A 21478-nucleotide genomic window follows, 5' to 3' on the forward strand; every position below is an offset into this window, starting at 1 on the left:
CGCCTTGGGGTTGTGCCGAAAGCAAACAGGCCAGCCAAGCCCCGGCCTGCTGGGGAATTCCTGTGCCGTGCTGCGCGGCCGGGCCGGGGAGCATTGATCTTCCAGGGGGGGCCCTGCTGCAATAACACGGCCCCACCCCAGGGACAGCAGGGGCAGCCTGGAAACGAGCCGGCCGCCTCCGGGAAAGGGTTAACGGGATGGAGTCCAAGGTGCCTTCTCTCCCCTCGAAAGTTCAGCCCCACGGGTGCTACGTGCCAGGAGTCAGGAGGTGCCATCCATAAATGATGTGGCCAAGCCCAAAGCGCCCCAGAGCTGCGTCCCCCCTCGGGGGGCTGGCAAACAGAGCAGCCTCCTCGCAGGCTCCCACTGTGCACCCACGACCCACGCTGGCCCCGGGCCGGGGGGGACCGAGCTGGCCCTGTGGCAGGGGCGGCCATGCAGCCCACGGGGCAGCAGAGCCCCGGGGGAAGCAGTTCTGCCCCAGCTCCGGCACGCTCTTCTCCTCTTTTGCTTCTTTTTTTATTTCTCTTCCAGAGACCACGTTGTTGCACGGGCGCTGGGCAGTTCACCACGGTTCTGATCCACGGGATCCCGGGGCTGCGGGGGTGAGCAGATACCCCCAGCGAGAACCGTTTGGTACAAAGGAAACGCTCCCACAGAAAAACACAGTGGCCAGACAGCCCCCGTGCCTTGTGCAACGCTCCTCTGCCACCTCAGTCACCCAAAACACCAAAGCCCGCTTCAGTCACACCCCAGGGGAGGGTGACGCCATCCGGGCCAGGAGCTCGCTGCTTCCAGAGCGGTGATTTCTCTCCGACAGCTCCAGGCCCCCCCGTGCCCCTGGGCTGCCCCCCTGGGAGCCCCGGCCCTCGCACGATGCATCGGCACACGGTGCCCGCTCGCTGCCGCAGCCTCCGCTGCGCCGCAGCCTCCAGCTCCGGGGGAAAGTGCCCACTCAGATGCGCTGGGCTTTACGTTTCTCGCTAGGACCGGAGACTTTGTTTCTCCCGCAGCATCTCTTCCTCCTCCTCCTCTCTCTCCATATGGACTCTCCTACACTAGAAGTCATTTGAGAGAAAAGCAATTAATACTCCCCGTGCAATCCATCCGTGTGATGCTTCCCGACCCATCATGCTTTTAAGTAGGAAAGCTATTCTTCATTCACTAATTGCCTCACATTATTGGGTGCAAAATGTTAACGTGCAGCTCTGCGAGGAGAGGGGTGGGTGGCACAGCAGCGTATTGACATGCTAGATGATAACACAGGCGTGGAGGAGGAATTATTTAAAACGGGGGGGGGCGGGGACGGTGAGAAAAGAGAAACGAAAAATGAAAGAGAAAGAGCCAGAAGAAGAGAACACCCTCATCCAAATGCTGCAGCTCAAGCGGCGAGGTCGGCCCGGTCCCACCCGCCCTCCGCCCTGGCGCAGCCACCCGGGATGGGCCGGCCGTGGAGCTGTGCCGGGAAGGGCACTGGTGCCTTCCCGGTCCCGCCACGGAGCAGGGGGGATGCCGAGGCAGAGGCCCAGCCACCGGGCACAGGGACAAGCTGCCCCGGTGATGGCACTTGGTGGGATCCTACCTGAGAAAGGAGAGCCCTTGTCCTGGGGACTGCTCCCAGCTCCAGCACGGATGAGTTCCGCTGCTCTGCGGAACTTGCAGCCTTTGCTTCCTCTCCCGCGGAATGGGTACAAGATGATCCTCCGTAACAAACCCCCTTTACAACCTGTAGTTAACAGAATCAAAAGCAAAATACTTTCCTTCCTTCCCCATTGGTTGTTTTTTTCTTGCCCTGCTATTATTTAACTCCAGAAAGTATTTCAGGGCATAGTGTGTATTGTACAACAGAGAACGACCAGGGGACGGGGGTTTATTTACGCTCTGACATTGTCGTGGGAGCATTGTCGGTCCCCGGGCTGAGCTTGCTTGTTCTTCCTCTGCCATTCAGCACAGCACAGTCTGATTTTGTCCTAAACTCAAGGTAGGAGCCTGGACAGTTGGATGTATTTGGGAGCTGGGTGCCTTCGGGAAAGGTGAACGTTCAGGCCAGGGTCCCTGTTGGATTTCTACTCCCTCACGGTGCCGGGCAAGACAGTTTCACACTCTCCCTGTCAGAGGACAACTGGCTGTGCCAGAGCCCAGAGGGGCTGATCCGATCCTCTCGTCCCTTGCCCGGTACATGGAGGCTCCTGGCCAGCCCCGGCACTGTCTGACTTCCAGGGATGCATTTGGGGATGCTGAGATCACCACATCTCCCTCCCTTGGTACTTCTTTCCCATGGCTTCCCTACACACCGCCTCGCTCGTTAGTCAGCCGCACCCCCTCCTCCTAACGAGGATTTGTCTGACTGCAGTTTCCAGCCGCGGCAAAGCCTGCCTGCCTCGTCGCACTACATCAAGAGTCTGCTTTTATCCTGCGTTTTCTCCCCATGAAAATATATTGCAACACAAAACACCTCTTCCTTTTATTCACGAAAAGCTGAGTGTTCTCTCTCCTCCCCAAGGCATTTTCTCCAGCCTTTGGGTAATTTGGGGGGCTCTCTTCACGCTCTCCCCTCTCCACCTGCTCGTCTGAGCGCCGACCAGAGATGCTGCCCTTCCCCTCTGCTCTTCCAAGATCAATAGCGGTAAAATTCACTTCTCTTCGGAAACTCTTTTAGGTCTTTTGGGTCACAGCCAGCACTACCTCATGATAAAGACTTTTTCTTCCCAGCTGCCATGATTTAACATCGTCTTTAATCATTGCAGGCGCCCAGCCCCTCGGCCCCAGAGATGCCACGGGGGTCGGGCAGGGTGCTGTGGGTACCTGCCAAGGGGGGAAGGCGGCGGGGGAAGGCAGGGCAGCGCTCTCAGCAAAGGCACCGTTCAGCGTCTCGGGGGCACGGGTCTGGCTGAGCCGGTCCTCCCTGCCTTCAGCTGCAGCGCTCCCCAAAATGCCATCGATGCTACCAGTCCTCGTTTCCCAACAGTCGTCTTATTAACAAAAAATAAAATTAACCAGGATTTCACATACCTACTGTGACACTGTGCCTCCTCCTCTCGACTCCCTCAGCCCCCGCGGCTCTGCTGGGGGGTCCCTCCAGCATCCCGGCGTTCCCCGCCGCACCCCGGAGCAAGAGAGCACACGTCCCAAGGGGCTGTCTCCCGCCTGGGCAGGGAGCACGTAGCACACCAGGGAACGGGCACATCCAGGGACGCCGAGGGCCATTTGCAGGGCCGTGCGCTGTACGTGCATGCACGTGAGTTCTCCATAGCAGAGCAAGGTTCGGGGAGCAGCGTGGGGGGGCTTGGGGGGGCTCCAGGGAAAGGCAAACCCCCAGTCTGCGATGCCGCCCAGGGGAAGGCACGGCCGCCCCCGGCAGATCGCGGCCCCGGCTGCCCGAGGAGGGGCCTGGCATGGGGCAGCGGAGACTCAACGCTGCTGTTTCTGTGTCTGGGAAGGCAATAAATAAATCTGTGGGAGGCAACGGTGGGATGAGTCAGAGGCAAGAGGGAGAGAAAGTCATCTTCTGAGGAACACATTACCCAAGTCCAGCACGCCGCGGTGCTCCGGAGCCAAGTGAGGATTCGTGTTGGAGGGTGTCTTTGTGCTGCTCGAGCTCCCCGATAGCCCCCTGCCAGGAGGGCGATGGGGGACAGCCCTGCCGGCGGGAGCCTTGGCCACAGCTGGGGGGCTGCAGCCCCCTCCCCATCCCTGGGGCACCCCCAGGTCCATGCAGCTGGAGCGCGGCTGGATCCATCCAGCACCGTGGGACACGGCGAGGATGGGCTGGGGCATCGCACGAGCCCCAGGACCTGCACTCAGCTCCTGTTTCCCTCCACAACCTTTGGTACATCGCACATACACGCACACACGCACCCCCGTCAACCCCAGGGCAAGGAGCTGCCCAGAAGCAATGCCCCAGCGTCGCTGCAGCTCCAGAGCGGCCGTGGAGTCAGGCACGGCAACGCCTGCTCTGCTCCCAGTTGCAAATATTGTCAAAGCATGGACTGAATTTAATCAAAGCGGAGCTCGATTCAAGACTCAAACGCTTCGGATGTTGTGCGTGTCGAAGGAATTTCATGTGAAATCTAGGTTTGCCAAGCACAAACACAGCCTGCGTCTAGCTTCAGGGAAGGAAAGGGCAAGGCAAAGTAACCTGCACGGCACAGTGTGAAAATTAGTAACAAGGGGAAAACTTCTGGTCCACTGCAAAATAGGCAACTTTTCTGTCAAGTTGACGTCTTGGCGGGGAGACCACCTCTCGGGAACCAGCTCGGCCCAAGGGCTGGAGCCCTGTGGCCTCGCAACTCGACATTTCTCACAAGCTCATGCTCTCTCCATTCAGCTTATATTTAGCTTGGTATTTCTGAGGCTGAAGGCAGCACTTACAGAACGCACGGAGGGTTTAAGCTGTCTTTATCAAGGAATATAGTGGTAGTTAGTTGTCAAAGCTGTCATTAAACTCAAGAAGTAATAATTAAACACACCCATACAAAAAGATAGAGCTCTGTAACTCCGAGACTGATGTATGCAAAGCAAAAATGAATGCTAGGAACTCGGCTATAAAAACATGTTTTTAACCTAGTCAACTGAGCCATTAAATAGGAAGAAAAGACACCCTCATTTGTGTACCAGGAGCGGCTAATCTATTTGTCTCAGCGCTCTGGTTTGTTGGCTTGTTTTTAAGTTTTCTACTTATGTTTAACACCCAGAAGGATGTTAAATATCAAAAAATAATTGAAATGCACACCGTGTAACTCTTAGAAAGCCCTCTCTTCCATCATCTCCCAAGCCTCATGGAGAACTTAAGGTGAAGAATTGCCTGCAAGAGCTGAATCATATCTTTAAGCAAAAACATCGCTATTAGGTGACTAAGACCCAAACAATTGTCTCCCTTTATTTATTGCAGCTGATGCTGCTATTAAAAACCAGACAAGTCCCTTCCCAGCCCCTCGCACTATCGGGTCTGCGTGTGCTGGCAAAACGCTGCAAAAGGCAGGTTGTAAATAGAGGGGACCCTTCGGGCAGGGTCTGAAACACTTTGGACACCAGGGAGTGCTTTGTGCTCCCAGGAGCATCCCAGCTGGGGACCGGCGGGGCTGCCAGAGGATGCTTTGTGACACGGGCCATCTCTGACCCTTAAAATAAAACAAGCAGCTGCGCGAGGGCAGGGGGAATGCCTCGTGGAAAGAGGTCGTTGTGCGAGAAAAACCGCCTGCAGGCTACGCAGGCAGGATCTGGCATGTCTCTGGAGCAGGAGCAGCTGAGTGAAGATCTGAAAGCCTGCCTGCGGGAATCAACCCGGCTTTTGGGAAGAGCCTGGGAGCGAGGGGACCGTGGTGGGGAAGGGGAGGGGTGTCCACCCTGCAGGGAAGGACAGCGTGCGGCACGGAGCGACCGCATGGACACCTAGGGCAGGCAGAGCTCGAGTTTTTATATTTGAGCAAATTTATATTGGAAAAAAACAATTTTCACCGGTTTTCCCCAATAAATCCCATCCACCCGCCCTCGCCAGCACCATCGCCTGAGAACGGTGCGTCATCCAAAGCCTTCGCATTTTCATGAAGCGGAGTCGAGCAGAACTGAAACAAGCCGGGCTCTGCTCCCCCCTTCCAAATGTTCACAGCGTTGGGAGGGAAGCCAGGAGACTTTAAGAGACATTTTAAGAAGCTGTGGGTATGGCTGCTCCCCTGCAGCACATTGCACCACGGCTGCCCGCCCCGCAGCGCTGGCCCCGGGCTCGTCCTGCTCAACAGCATCTCCCACCGCCCTGCAGGCATCTCTGCTTTTACCTTTGGACATCAGGGGAGTTCAGGGCCCTGTCCTCTCCAAAAAATCAAACCCAAACTCCAAACATCCTTCAGTCTAAACACTCGCTGTTCGTACGGTAGGTCAAGTTGTCTACAGCGTTATTGGTACATCCCTGCTCCCGTAATGAGGTTTGCTTGGACATAAAATTGAAGGAAAAAGTGAAAACATCTTACATAAAGCAAATTATAGCCCCATGGCTCAGGGAAACCTGCTTTCCCGGTTGTTTCCCTAATTTACACCCACAAGATTTTTCAGGGTTTAAGTGAAGCTGAAGGAACAGCACTCCTTTCCCCAGACTGACCTGACTTCAGCCACTCCGCGGTCCTGAACTCACTCTTCTTCTGGAAACTCCTGGATCTCACTGGGAGTGAGGTTTTCCCTCAACGTGTTTGACTTCACCCATCTGAAAAGCGAGACAAGGTCATACCTAAGCTGCTGTGCGTTAAGTTTGCCTGAAGCCTGGGCTTTAAAGGTGATGGAGGGATCACCCCCAGGCAAATTCCCTGGAGCCGAGGGGGCTTGTGGCGTTCCCAGACCAGTTATTTTACCCTTCAGCAGTCTTTTCATTTCTGTTCCTCAGCTTTGCCCCAGTGGGACTCAGCCAGGCTCTTCGGATAAACAAAACCCCACGTCCGAGAGCTGCCCGCGCCCCGGCTGTGGTTGGATAGCGTTAATCTTATAGACGCGATATTGGCGACTGTTTGAAGTTCCTGCTGCCACCACAAAGCAGTGCTAAAGAAATGACTTCAGAAGTACTGCGAGCACCACGCTGCGCGTAATTGCAACAAGGATGATACACATGTGGGTTTTATTATTATTCTAAAAACGCACAATTGGGAAAGCCAATATTTTTAATGGAAGTGGTTTCAAATGCTAGTATTTATTTGCTTATTAAATGGTTTAGCTGGAGACGGAGCATCTTCAAAGGAGGAATTTTTTTCCCAGAACGGGTATCTGGGGCTATAGTGCTACATAATTGTACATGAAAAATATTTCCTTATTAGCTTTTTATTTCAGAGAACACATTTAACTGACACTTCCCATGCTGACAGCTTGCCAAGCTTCAAAGTACAACTTCTGCAGGATTACAATGACTGCGAGGCTGGTCCAGATGAAGCTGTAAGCCCAGCTGACACACAAGCTCTGTGAAAGGGGTTTCTCCCATTTTTGGAGAGCCGAAAGCCGAGGTCCACAGCGGGACTTGCACGCTGTGTGTGTTTGGGCCATCTTTCAGAGGGGCACAATGCACTTCCAAGCTGTGACCACATTTTAGGGACCTGGTTTCTTCTGTAATTCCAGCTGCTCCCTACATCAATGCGGATTTCCCAACCCGCGTGGGAAAGATCTCCCCGCACTGCCACAGACCCAGGGGCAGGCGCTGGGAGAGCTGAGGGGCTCAGCCAGAGCTGGGGGATTAACCCTTGGTCACCCCAAGCCAGAAATCAAAGCTCTTCATCTCCCTGGGACATCTGGCTGACACAAGCTCCCCTAAGGGTGCTTCAGGGAGGATTGCAACGGTCAGAGCATCACACCCTTGCAAGGCACACAGCTAAGGCAAACCACAGCAATGCTGCATTCTCCTCGCACCCTTTCACCCAAGGATGCAGTAACAGAAATGCACCTTTACCTATGAGAAATCTTTTCAAAATTTAAAAAAAAAAAAAAAAATCACGATCTCTCTGCTCTCACACGGAGGCTGGAGTTCCCACGCTTGTGCTGATGAAGGCTGACACCTCTCGCCACAATCTGCACATCAAACAGCATCGTTGCCATCGCCTGCCCCCTCCACCTGCCCTCCCCAGGGGGCTGCTGGGGACCCGCGTGCCCCTCTCCCCCCTCAGTGCTCCGCAGGCCCCACGGCTCGCAGACCGGCTGCCAAACCCAACTCTCACCCCCGCTGACACCTCCATCCTGTTTGTGGTGTCTTTGGCACTTCCCCCTCCAGCACTTCCAGTCCCCTGCGGCTCCCCAGCCCAGTCAGCTCCAGCGCAGCCCACGGCTGTGCCAACATTAACACGCGGAGGCTCTGGCACAGCCGAGGCCACCGCCGAAGGCAGGAGCCGGTCCAGGCGTAGATCACCGCAGCTCTTCACCAGGACACGCAACCACCACAAAAGCATAGATCCATACAGTCATTTAAAACCACGGGGTGACATGGTGCGGACAGAAAGCAAAGGACCATCCAACACAGCTTGTTACAGTTCACAGCCTCACTTCGGTAAATGGATGCTGGAGGGGAAGAGGTGGGGGGACGCACCAAAGCATCCCCAGCCTCCTGGCCACGAGCACCGTCTGCACAGCCCCTTCTTCGTGCCTTGCTCCCAGGGCCCCATTGAAAACACGCCTGGTACTAAACGATGCCCTGCGCTTCCTCGGCTCCAGGAGCAATCAAGAGAGCCAAGCGAGGCGCCTTGCCTGGAGCAGGGTCACAGCTCCCACAGCTGCAACCCCAGCACAGGGAAAGCCACTTCGTACCCCTCTCCTTGCTCACTCTGCTCCCCGCGTGCTAGAGACAGCCTGGCCCAGCAGCGCCCACGGCCTGGGGCTGTCCTCCACAAGGCAAATCCACGTGTTCCCGCACCAAACCTCCATCTCAGGAGATGCAGAGTGCTCAGCGCAGGGGTCAACTGCCCTGGATGGGAGAACCAACACCAAAATGGCAGAGCTGTAATAAAACAAACTGGCAGACCTAGCACAGCTTCACAACAGTACCAGAGGACCCCTTTTACCAAGTGAGCCCCAGCAGTTGCTTCACTTCTTCATGTCTCAGAGACCCAACCTCAACTGTCAGAAGTGAATAAAGGGAAAGGCTAGAGTTTTGCTTGCTTTGTGTTTTATGCAGCTGCAATACGATCGTCCCCTGGGATCATCTTTCCTCCCCACAGGCAGGTGAGGTGGAAGCCATAGTCTCTGGGCACTGGGCAGTAACTGGATCCTGCAGACCGAGATACAGACGCTGCCCCGTCAGCCTCTGCCAGGGAGAAATCGCCTCCGCCGTGAACGCAGACCCTGCTGCAGGGAGAACTCCCACCACCATGCAGGTAAGCGCTTCAGCTCATTGCTTAGCCGGAGGGCAGCACGAGGCTGTTCCCTCTGGGACAGCAGGGATCGGAGCTTTCCCTTTTGCTTCTTACCCTGCCGGCTTTCACAAGGCGTTGTCAGGCCAAGTACCAAAGGCTCTCTATTGACGTTGCAGGTCCTCATTAGCATCTCAGGCCTTCAGTAACAGGTTAAAAGCAGCCAGAATATATTAATAGGGAGTTATTCCTCAGTATTTCCACACCTGGATGCACGGAAAGAAGCCTTACGAACTACAGCATGGTAATGTCCTCCTCAGCGTGCGATGTTGCTGTGCCACAAAAAGTAGGGTTGCTTAAGTTTCTAGGAGGAAAAGAGCCTTACACCAATAATACAAAGACCACGGTCTAAAAGTTGTGATTGTTTTGCACAAATATATTATAAAATGAAGGAAAGCCTTTATGTTCTAGTAGCAAGAGAATTCAGTATCCATGTCTTCTTTTCCCCAGCTGACGCTCTGCAGGCTCCGGACTCACCAGTGGTGCTTCATTCTCTTTAATGTCTTGCTTTTCCACGTGCTGCTTTTTGGAGCAGATTTACTGGAGGAATACTTCCTGCGGTCATTACCTCTTTCTTACACCAACGCAAACACTCTCAAAATCAGGGAGAGGGCCAGGAAGCTAGATATGGATCCTCTAAAGGCCAATCTCTCTTACACTATCAGCAGTGCAGCAACATGCTCTGATCAAGAGATATTTTTGCTCATTCTAGTCTGCAGTAGCCCAGAAAACAGGACAAGGCGCAACGTGATCAGGCAGACATGGGGCAACGTGACAGACACCAGAGGTTATGCTGTCCTTACTCTGTTTACTTTAGGAAAGCCGGCTTCAGTAACCACCCAGCTGGAGATCAATGAAGAATCTCAAAAGCACAGAGACATTATTGAAGGCAGTTTCATTGATTCTCCCGAGATGCAGACACAGAAGATGTTGATGAGTGTGGAGTGGACAGTGACTTTCTGTCCCCGTGCAAGGTATATTCTTAAAACGGATGAAAACATGTTTGTCGGTATTCCAAGCCTGGCTGGATACTTGCTTAGCTTAACACAACTAGAAGACATCTACATTGGGAGGGTCATTTATCAAGGAGTGCCCAACAGAGACCCCCAAAGCCCTGGCTTTGTTCCCATCCATCAATACTCAGAAGAGTTTTACCCAGATTACTGCGATGGGAGCGCTTTCATCATGTCCCAGGACGTCGCTCGCAAGGTGTACGTGGCTGCCAAGGAGGTGCCAGTTTCGGTGCCCCCCGATATTTTTGTTGGAATCTGTGCTAAAAAAGCTGGCATCACTCCCATTCACAGCTCTCGATTTTCTGGGGAAAGGCACATCAGCTACAATCGATGCTGCTATAAATTCATTTTCACCTCTTCCAACATGAAAGAGGATGAGTTATTCAAAGACTGGAAGGAAACAAGCAATGGGAAAGATTGCTCATTACTGGAAACTTACTACGGTCTGGTGTCCTGCAAGGTTTTGACCTATATTGATAAGTTCAAACGGTTTAACTTAGATAGAATTAAAAATGAGGTTCTTCATTTCGCCGATTAAGATTTAACTTCTGTGAAGAAAGTCTGAATTTTCTTGTACCAGCTGTTTCATCTTGTTAACATTCAGTAACAATGATCTCTCAAAGTTAGCTCTCTTCCCTTCAACAGCAAATGAATTCTCAATGCTATAGTGTGTCACAGCAGCAAGAGAACTGGATGTACTCCAGGTACGTAAGTACCTACAAGCACACGCATACAAGTAACAAAAAAAAGAGTATTCCAAGAAACTTTGTCTGTATCCAGTGTTTTCCAGACCTTTGAAGTCCTCTACCTTATGCCAAAAGTCCTTCTGCATTTTTTACCTGCAAGACGTCATCTACTTCCAAAGTATTCTGTAACAAAGGGAAATCTTTCCATCCACAAAAGGGAGCTACTTCTGAGCAGCCTGTGTTACCGCACCAGTGAAACTACAGGACAGCTTAGAGTGGGAACAGACATCGAACCATCATGGGAAGTGCTCAGGTAAACAGCCCGGGGAGGTTCTAGGTGAGAAATCTAACTTATCTGTTAAACAACCTGGTATTTCTGTCAGCCGTGGCGTCAGAGAAACACTGACACACGCAGCTCAACGCCGTAGCGTTATGCTGGAGAACAGCATCAGCAGTGAAGTCAGAACAAACTCACCAGCATGCTAGTAATGCCGAACTTATCCAAAATGTAAAAAAACTCCCCAAATTAGGAACCAGTCACAGAACACAAAGCCCACCCGTGCCTATGTCCTCCACATCAGCTCTTCCGTATCGGCTCTTTCAGCAGCAGAAAGACTAGCTGGACAGCCCTGGTCTGCAACTGTGGCAGACACACAGGGGAGGAGGCACACACGTACCTCCGAGGGCCCCATCTACTCTTCCCGCTGTGACTGAAGGAATTGGAGGCGTGCTCCGAAGGATCCACAGTTCTCAAGTACCAAGTTATGCTGCTCGTTAACCAGGGTCAAATGATGAGGTTTGGTTTTGGAGGGGGGTTGGTTGGTTTGGTTTGTTGGTTTTTGGTTTTTTTTTTTTAAACCAAGTTCATCAAGTTTAGCATGTTACCTCAATTCTCATTCTCCATCACTCCATTTCTGTTTTTTCCTCCACCATCGCCACCTGTTACTTTACAGGGGGGAGGACAGGGACAACATGCTTAAATTTTTCCATTGTATATAAGATACACCAGCAGCAACACATAAACCATATGGCAATATACAGGATGGGTAGGAAACGACATGTGAATAATAAGGGGTAAGCGTCTGATCAATTAATCAGAGTGTTGAGCTCAAATCTCAACAAAATAAAGCATATGTGCATATAGGAAAAAATCCCCTTGTTTGGCATCTCTGTATATTCTAAAATATTGTATTGGCAAACGTACCACGCAAAGCAGATGCTAAAGACTTTGCACACAGAGCAGTCTTCAAAAGCAACAGCTGAAAACACACATGGAAGAGACTCATGAATTGCAGAAAAGGTTTATATATTGATTTCTTTTACTGAGATTTTTAGTATACGGCTCATACAGAGCTACCAGCGCACAAAGCCACCTAAAATAACAAAGCTGAACTGTCCAATACAAGCGCAAACTAAGGACTCGTGTGCTCTTTTTCGTTTCCTTTTTAGTGCTTTCATGTTTTTTCTGGATGCAGGATTCATGAAGCTTCTGTGCTCTCTCCGTTCACAAATGAGACGCTGTGTACCGCATTTCTCGCCAGCAGATGTTTATTATGCACATGTAGGATGAAAGCATCAGCAGTAGTATAATGCTGGATGACAACTTTTGTACATATGAGATCATAAGCAACAAGGCAGATCGCCTGCATTCAGATAGCTTATTAAACATTAAGGGATCTTCCCCAACTACCCTGCTCCTCTGAGCCCACTTCGACGCCTTGCCAGCAGTTTTTGGCAGGCAATACCATCACCTCTGCTGCAGCTCAAAGCTACTACAAGCAAGAAGAGCGTTACGGCATGACTAGATCATCCTGCTTCACTTGGCAGAGCGGGGACATAGGGCGAGTACTTTCCATAGAGGTATACCTGACCTGACACACTACTAAAATAAGCCCCAAAGCAGTAATTTCATGTGTTATTATGCTCCCCCCAGCTATTCCTCAGATTTGTTTCTTACGTCCTCAATAAAAATAATATAAACCTTTTGTATAAAGTACATTGTGGTCTCGGTTAATGGACAACGACACATCACATGTCACCAGAGTGTCCAGCTAGTCTTGCATCTCATCCACAGCTAGCTGACCACCTTCAAAAGAAGATCACAATTTCGTAAGGTACTACATTTCCATATTCCTAATTCCGTTCATGCCCTTAAAACATGAAAGCTTTATGTTCTTACCCCTTTTATTCTAGCTCAGGCAACTAAAATCATACATTTTTTTAAATAACACTTAAAACTAAAAAAATTTATCTGTTTAAAAATAGTGTAAACAATTTAAGATTTGGTTCTGAAGTAGACTTGTAGTGCTATAGCTCATGCTCCTTTTGAGCAAGTAAACTGAGCTGCCATACAAGGTCGCAGTCAACAAGGAAGACAAAGCTCCCATTTTGGTTTTATGCACTAGAGCGTGCATTCATTTGTTTTTAAAAGGGCTAAAAGCTTTTCTTCATCCTCAGCATAAAATGTAAACAATATTTAGGATTATTTATTGAAGCAAGACTTACATCCAGCAAGTTGAAAATAGAAGAGAACCCAGTTCTTACTCCCTCATGTGGACAGAATGTTACTAGCTTATTTTTACCAACAGGGTTTCTGACAGAATAGGACTGGCTAAAAGAGTACGTTCCATGCAAGTGCCAAGTTCAGCAGATACAAAAAAATTTTAAAAAAAGAGAGAAACTATGGCAGCATCTGAGGTTACAAACCTCGAGGTGTTTTGGTGGTTTGTTTTTTTTTTTAATTGAACTGTGATCTACTGAGAAAACACGATAGGAACTCCAAATCCAAGAACAGTTTAACCAAACACTGATAATTTCTGCAAAATAAAACACAGTCAGCAGTTGACAGAGTGCTTACCTTGGTTACTTGTCTCACGACAGTACACAGAGAACTTCTGCCATGACATTCTATGGGAAAATATGCTGTGCCCTATAGGTTTTGATTTGCTCTCGTGACTCTCATTTCAAAATAGAGTCAAAGTGCTTCACAATCCTTTAAAGAGACAATCTAAAGAGACTCCAGTGTGGAGAGTCTTTACACCTTATATCTTAACACTTACTTCAGTAACATGGTTTGCAAGAAGGGGAACCAAGACACCACTGACATTATTCTGCTCCTTCCACAGCTGTAGTAGAAACTGCCTTAACATAATAAGGGCCTTCACGCAAGTAAGCCCTAAGCCTCAAGTAATACTGATTTCCAAAGATTTCCGCGATTGTTTTAGAGTTTACGAGGGCCTTAACCAGTTCGTATTTGGCATCCTTCGAAGCTTTGTCAGGCTCCACAGATCTGTCTACAATGTACTCCACAAACCCTGGGCTGTCAAGCATCAACTTCTGGGCCCATGGTTGATTTGCAATAGCCTAAACATGAAGACAAAAGAGGGGAGAGGGGGAAAACACCTCATTTTAAAAACCCAAAAACCAGTTACACAGTAGGCTGTTACGCAAATAGCCAAGGAACAGAAAAAATGAAATGGGATATTCGTTCTACACAGTAGTTACACAACCACCACTCAAATCAAGCAGCAGGGTTTAACACTGGAAAACAAGTACAGCTCAGTGCTTATCTTTAAAGCTCTAAGTGAATTATCACAGCAGTGCCTCTGACATTAAAGCAGCACCCTAGAGCATAGCCGTTGCTTTTTTTCCCCCCCCTTTCCAATTTATAAGAAAATAAGCATTACAGACATGATATGTCTGCTGCATTATTTAAATGGTGAATGCAAGTGGGGCACAATGAACAAGGCTTTATTTCTGACCACTTCAGGGCTTCAACAAGAAGTTTGTGACGTTCACTTAAAAAAAAAATCTGAGACTGAATGGCAATACAATTCACTACCTGATCTTTCAAAATAAAAAGCACTTACAGTAAATACCCGTAAAGCCCCACAGTGGAGATCAGGGAATGGCTGAGTACTGATGCTCCTGAAGAGTTCCAATGGCTGGCTAGACAAGGATGTGAACCATGATTCAGTCATTCTTATAAGGTCTTCCGTCTGCTGCTCTGGCTACACGCACCACGTACAAAAATGGAAGAGTTTGATTAGGGTTATGAAAAGCTTTCAAGTTTTGAGTCTATGTTCAATAGTTAAGGAAGTTATTTAAAACAAACCACCAGTAGATTAAACTGAAATAGTTTAAATTTTCAACTTATTTTCATGAATGAAGAAATGGCCTTCTATATTTCATTTAGCTTGGAGGACAGATTTAAATAAATTGATTTTGATACACGAGATAAGTGCTATGCTGGAGTGCAGTCCTGCAAGACAAATGAAAATGGCTTACTTGCTCATTTAGAGCTACACTATTAAAACGAGATCAGTGGATCTAAAGAACATACACAGGGATTAGACCAGTTTGCCACTATCCCTTTAAAGCACCAGAATATTAAACTGTTTACTCTCATTCCCTTGCCAATGCTGTCTTGACTTCATGTTTTATAAACAGATTTCAGAACACCTGGCTTCTAATAAACAAACTCAAACTTTAAGCAAACAAATAAACCAGGGAATTTCAAAACAGTACAGTTAATGACTCAGACTACTAGAAAGCTACCACTTCTACCTGAACTAGATGCTGCAAAAGATCTTCACACAATTAGTCAGATGCACAATAATTTCATTCTTGTAGATTTAAAAAAAAGAAAAAAAAAAAGAAAAAAGACAACAAACCAGACCACAAACTTACAGGCAAGTAAAGAAGAGATGAAATTGCATCCAAGCATCGAAGGCGTAACTCCGTGGGGGCATTCTTTGCCTGGTGCCCTATTCTGCTTAACAGATTTTGAAATCTATTTCCTTTGAAATAAAAACAAAGCGCTTTTAATTAATTCAGACAGACCTCTACAGGAGTACAAAGTTACCTGTCAGTCACTTTATACTACATTAACTGGTAGAAAGAGTGTTGTACATTAAACCTGAGAAAGGCAACTTCTTGATCTACTATAATAAAAGCAGTGTAAGATTCTCTTTGCTTCATGTGGATCTAAGATAGACAAATCCAAAGCTTTTATGTTAATTCTCCAGACTACCCAAACATTTCCAAAAAGGAAGTTGTGTCACAGATAATTGAGTTATCATCTCGGAAAGTGTAGACCCTAGTCCACTTGTAGTTAGAAATCTTCAATCCTAGTCCTCCAATAGCTATCTGCTAATACAGATACTCACTTAAAAAGCAAAGTTCCGACTAGCAGCAAGAAGTCCAGCACCTACTTTGAATCCCCCAAACAGTTTTATATTAAGAGAAACAATACAGTCTTTACAGAAAGCATCATTACATGATAGTTCATATTCTTCTAATCCTGGTGAGAAGGTCATGACATCAGTAGAAACAGAGGAACCTAAAATAACACAACTACTGATGATTCGTATGATGCAGCTCACCAGAAAAGAAAGATCTGAATCATACTTGCGATATCAGAATTCCAGCTGCCAGACATTTCACACTGCCATGCCTGGCAAGACAGTTAAAAAACACCTTATCTGCTATAGCACAGCTATTCAGACACCCTTGATTATTAGATAAATAAATATATTTTTCAATTCCTTTCTCTATTACACCAAACCAATTCACTCTAGCATATTATGACATACTGAGAAAGTTTTATCAAAGAAAAAAAATGATACTAACTAGTTTTCTGTAAAACCTGTTTGCCTTCCACACTTGATCCCAGGATTCCTAGGGTGTCCACAGCCACTCCAATCATGGTTGGATCATGACTTTCTGCCATTTCAAAGACTTTTTCCATAAAGACAGGGTATCGTTCACAGATCTGCTGTGGACTGTCTACAACAGCCAGATTTCCAAAAAATTTAACAAATCCTGAGAGAACAAGACAAAAAAAAAAGCATTCAGAGTGGAAGAACAATAACTTTAGCAATGTCAAAATTAAACATACACTAACATAAGATTGTTTCACGGCTAAACTAGTGTTACTAAGTCTCAATACTGTTTGTGAAAGGCATCAGAATAAGGACAGAACTAAGGAACAAGCCAGTATTTTGGAAGTTACTTAATTCATGATGTAACAGCGGTCTTCTTAAATTCATTTAAAAAAAGCTACAATAACACAAACTTCAAATGTATAGTACAGTCTCTCCAGACCTTACCTGTACTACCACTGTTAATGAGTAATATTATTCACGTGTTTGACTGTCCTTCAGCATTTTTTTATACATCCAACATACATGTTCTAATATTCAAAAACCTCACATGAGCTTTCAAAACAGAGGCTTAACAGTCCTCTCAATTTAACTCATTAATAAAAGCAAGCAGTAAACACTGGAAACAAGAAGTGCATGATGTAACCTGGTAAATAGAAGCCTGAGAAAGGATCAGACTCTGCACCAACGATGATGTTCGAAATTTTATCGATAATTCCTTGTTGAGCAAGATACTGACGCCCATGTGGAGTATGGGCCAGTGAGGTCACCATCTCTATACATGTAGCTCTGTAACAGACAAACAGTTATTTTGGCCTATTTCAGAAGCGCTTCTGAAGTACTCAGTGATTAAGAAAAAACAGGTTTTCTACCCTTAAGACAAAATCCAAACAAACAAAAAACCAAAAACCAGAACTACCCCAACGGTCCAACACTCCTCCAAGCTCACTCAGCTATCTTACTTTAGGTGTACAGTTGGAAAGAATTCTAAAGTGTTTATATTGCAGCCCAGCATTACAATTATCACAGCATACTGGGGAAACTTCATCTTGGTTCTCAAATTTAAGTATACAGTATTTTACACTCAAGGCTGTTTAAGAGGAGGCAGATAAAGCATTTTCCTGAAAAGGGTTTCACGAGAAACACACACAGATGTGTTTGAAGAGTGTTATTTTAAGACTGAACATCGCAGTTTCAACAATGGGGGAAATCTCATTGGCAAACTCACTAGCAACATACCTGACCAGCACATCATCTCCCGTCAGCTCTCCAATTAACTCTGATATTAATCCACTGTTTGCACAGTAATTTAGCGAATCTGCTGACACCGAAGAAATCTCAACAATTAACTAAATAAAGGCACAGGGAAAAAAAAGGACAGTTTATAAAAACATTATAATGATAACAATTCACAGTAATGGCCAAATACATCTTATAATGTTGACTAACCCTATATATATTAAACATAGAATTTCATTATGTTTTCATAATTAACCTAAATGTTTGCCTGAAACAAATTCGTAAGGAGCTCCAAGTTTACAGCACACACATTTAATTTCTATTCACAGTTATCTTTTCTTCAGAGTATCATCACTGCTATCCCCATTAAGCTCCTGAATGGCTAGGTTGTATTATTTCTGCTTTGCCATACATATCTAGACTGACACACTTGGCGTCTCTCTCTCAGTCTCTTCCCCCCGGCCCCAGAAGTTTCAATAGCACTTCACATCCAAAGGTTAAGAGACTACAGCAGCTATTTCACTTTTCCTTTCAGAGGAGCAAACATTTTATCGTATCTTCAATAACTCTGTGTAGCCCTTCCAATGCCCTAGGGACCACAAGTTAGAAAATAAAAGATGGAAACAGTACTTCACACTTTTGTACCATAAACTGAGAAAGAGAAGTTATGACATTATTTGAGGGCCAACACTGCTGTACTCTTCCTACTCCCTTCTGGCCTTGACAAAACGCAGACATGAAGAAAAGTTCGTAAAGCAGTGATGAATACTAATTTAAAAGCAAGCCATAAAATCCAGATTGTAATTCAAAACTACAGTCCCAAGAGAAACGCAGTATCATGTCATTCAAATGCTAACATTGATCACACCCCTACCTCATATACTCTATATCGAACAATATCACTCGTTGCCATGACATTTTTCAAGTCACTCAACAAACTGCTCACAAATAAAGCCTCTAAGCCATCTCGGGTCTGTGCTATTCTTGAGAGCGATTTGATGGCCTGGAAGCAAAAACAGGAGCTTATTATTAAAAACAAACAAACAAAATCACAAAGAGAAGAAGATCCAAGACATTCAGACTTAGTTTCAATGTTCTTGACTAACATATTAAATCAAGTTATACATCTAAAATTTTAACTGTGATTCACTTTCCATTGACGAGAGCTAGTTATCGTTACTGTGATCCAAGTCTCTGGCATCAAATTCAGGTCTATGAGTTCACTTTGGCATCAATAGCTACTGGAAGATAACAGTTCTAGGTAAATTTTCTATCACATCTAAGTAATTTCTGGGCTTAAGGCACCTACATGCTTATAACATCTTTCAAGCAGCATAAACTCTCTTTTCTTCAAAGAAGAGCAGAGGCTGCCATCTCAGACACAGTAGAAAAGGTGTTCTGTGCAGTGTCTACATCAGTTTGTAGATGAAGAAAAAGAGAAAGCAATGCTTACCTCTTTAGCCACTGCTATTTTCTCTCCACCAATGCAATTTATTATTTGCCGTAATAGTTCAGGACTGTTCAGAATTTCTGTGACAGCATCTGAATTTTCAACAATCCTCCCAACCTAAAGACATGATTAAATAATTATAGAAAATAACATTAAAGCAAACTTTTCCCACTATAAGGACATTCAAGTACTGGAATAGCCACCCAGACAGACAGAATCACCATTTTTGGAGATGCTCAAAACTCAATTGGACAACACCCTGAGCAGCCTGCTGCAAGCTGGCCCTGCTTTTAGCTGGGGGCTGGACCTGAAACCTCTAGAATTCCATTCCAAACTACACTGTTCCACGATTCTGTTCTTATATTAATGCAACAAGTGTCAAGTTACTACAGCCTATTCCTCTTCAGTGTTTCCACAATATTGTTCAAAGTATCCTGCATATCACAATGTTGCTGTTCTTAATTCTTACGGCACCTGCTAGCAGTGCTGGCTTAGAAAGCTTTATCCAGAACATGTGACAGAAGATTCATTTACAAGTTACTTCTGTCAAGACACAGTTTTATACATTATGTTTAACAGACACATCATGAAGTATCATTGCACAGTATTTATCCAAAATTGCATGAGTGTATAAGAGCACAATTCCTGCAGATAACACTTCACGTAGCACTTTTGTCAAGTCAGGACATGAAACAACAGTAACAGATTAGGACTAACCCAGCCTGGCTCAAGACAGAGCTCTGTCCCCTCCTCCTGGAGGAAAACCCTGTACCTGAGATATGGTGAGGATTTTCACGGAGTCATCGGGGTGGAAAAGCCCTTTCTGAAGCTCTTCTCTGAGATTCTGGATCACATAGACCGGGTCCAGGGCCTGCAGGAGCCTCTCCAGGATGGAAACACACGCAGACACCTGCTCCCTGGGCGGGACAGAAAGAAAACCAAGCCTTTCAGAAGGGGGACGCCGCCGGGTGCTCCCAGATCCTCAGCTGTGCCAGTCCCCGTCCTGAAGGAGGACACGGAAGGAGACGAGGTGGCAGCAGGAGCCCCCTCGCTCCGGGGAAAAGGGACAGAGGAGGCGGCGGGGCCGAGCCAGGCCCGCGAGACCGGGCCGCCGCTCACCGGTCATTGGCGCTGAGGAGGGCGAAGAGCGCTCCCAGGTGGTCGTCGCTGAGGCGGGCGCGGAGGGCTGCGGGTGGCACGGCCTGCACGGCGAGCCGCAGGGCCCGCAGCTCCTCCAGCGGCGCCTCCCGCCGCGCCGCCCGCTCCAGCAGCTCCACCACCGCCTCCGCCATCTTGGCGCCGCCGCCGCAAAGCATCGCGAGAGCCCGCCGCCCCTAGCAACCGCCGCGCCGTCGCCAGGGGCCCCTTTCGCGTCCGCCACGCCGTAAAGAAAATGGCGGCCGCGCCCCCGCCCCTTCTTGGCTCCGCCCGCCTCGCGGTCTGATTGGGCAGGCGCGCGAGGGGCGGTGCTGGAGCGGGGTGGGGCCAGTGCGGGGCGTGGCCCCGGCTGAGGAGAGAAGGGGCGGCGGGCGCGGCGCTGCCCTGGTCAGGGGAAAGGGGGGAAAAATGGTGTTCGTGTGGAGGCGGGAATGGAAGCTGCCTCAGCCGAGAGAGTCAGCCGCCGTCCCGATGTGCCCCCAGAGACAGCCTGGGGCAGTGGCATTCCCTGGGCTGTGGAGAACAAGGCCCCTCTGGGGCTAAACGCGCGGCGGGCCCGGAGGGATAGAGCAGCGGTGGCACACGTGGGAAGTGGGGACATGGAGGTTCAGCCTGGGGATGCTGTGGTGGCAGAGCTGCACCCCGGGGTGGGTGCTGCTGGCTGGGAGGGGGCTGCAGTGCCGGGACCCCCCCCCCCTCCAGTGCTGCCTCTCATCCCTGCTCATGGCGACGGGGACAGCTCGGCCGCTTCACGGTGGGACGCGCTGCAAGAAAACACGGGGCTTGCTTCACACCAGCGGAGGAAAATGTCATTTTTTCAGCCCATGGGCAACAGGGGAGACAATTGAGTGTAGCAAATCCATGGCTGTTGCCGTACTGCCGAGCTTGGGGGTCTTTCATGCCTCCCCGAGGCCTCCAAGCAGGCACCACGTCTTCAGCTTCCTCCAGCGCCTGCCCGCCGGGACAGTGGGCAGAGGTGCAGCCATCAGGCTCTTGTCTAAACCCCGGGCTGGGGCTGCTGCACCAGAAGTGCTGTACGCTGCGGGCTGACAATGAAAATGTTATCCTAATAGCTTATGGGAACTGACAGTAACGTAATAAAGTTACAGCGTGAGACAGAACGGAGCGCTCTGTTTCTCTGCACTGGATTTTTTCACTTTACAGGAGCATTTTAAGTCCAAACAACACAACAGGACTTAGCAGCTTCCTAGTAGTTTCTATCCAAAGAGGACAGAGCCCCAACGATATTAAATCTGAGAAAATAACTATATTATAGATGGGAAAATTAAAGCAAAAGTGCCAAATGGCATCGGCAAGTGTCTCAGAGCACCTGAGACAGCAGCGGGAGGACCCCAGTGCACCCCAGTGCTTACACTGAAGGGCGAGATTTCTCCAGCAG

At 48.3% G+C, this 21478-nt stretch overlaps 2 protein-coding genes across 2 annotated transcripts; one reads left to right on the forward strand and one right to left on the reverse strand.

Moving 5' to 3' along the window:
- Window positions 1–9302: 9302 nt before the first annotated feature.
- Window positions 9303–10421, forward strand: B3GALT9 (beta-1,3-galactosyltransferase 9). The gene has a single exon (XM_050908164.1). It carries the CDS (start codon window positions 9303–9305, stop codon window positions 10419–10421), a length of 1119 nt encoding a protein of 372 aa, XP_050764121.1.
- Window positions 10422–11874: 1453 nt separating this feature from the next.
- PSMD5 (proteasome 26S subunit, non-ATPase 5) lies at window positions 11875–20213 on the reverse strand. Its single transcript, XM_050908090.1, has 10 exons — window positions 20041–20213; window positions 19694–19838; window positions 18925–19038; window positions 18346–18474; window positions 17472–17581; window positions 16879–17021; window positions 16201–16392; window positions 15259–15368; window positions 14439–14579; window positions 11875–13932 (listed from the first exon to the last, which is right to left on the reverse strand). The coding sequence occupies exons 1-10, from the start codon at window positions 20211–20213 to the stop codon at window positions 13675–13677; spliced, it is 1515 nt and encodes a 504-aa protein (XP_050764047.1). The 3' UTR covers window positions 11875–13674.
- Window positions 20214–21478: the final 1265 nt, after the last annotated feature.

This window comes from Gymnogyps californianus, chromosome 18, assembly GCF_018139145.2.
Source record: "Gymnogyps californianus isolate 813 chromosome 18, ASM1813914v2, whole genome shotgun sequence".
Classification (NCBI taxonomy): domain Eukaryota; kingdom Metazoa; phylum Chordata; class Aves; order Accipitriformes; family Cathartidae; genus Gymnogyps; species Gymnogyps californianus.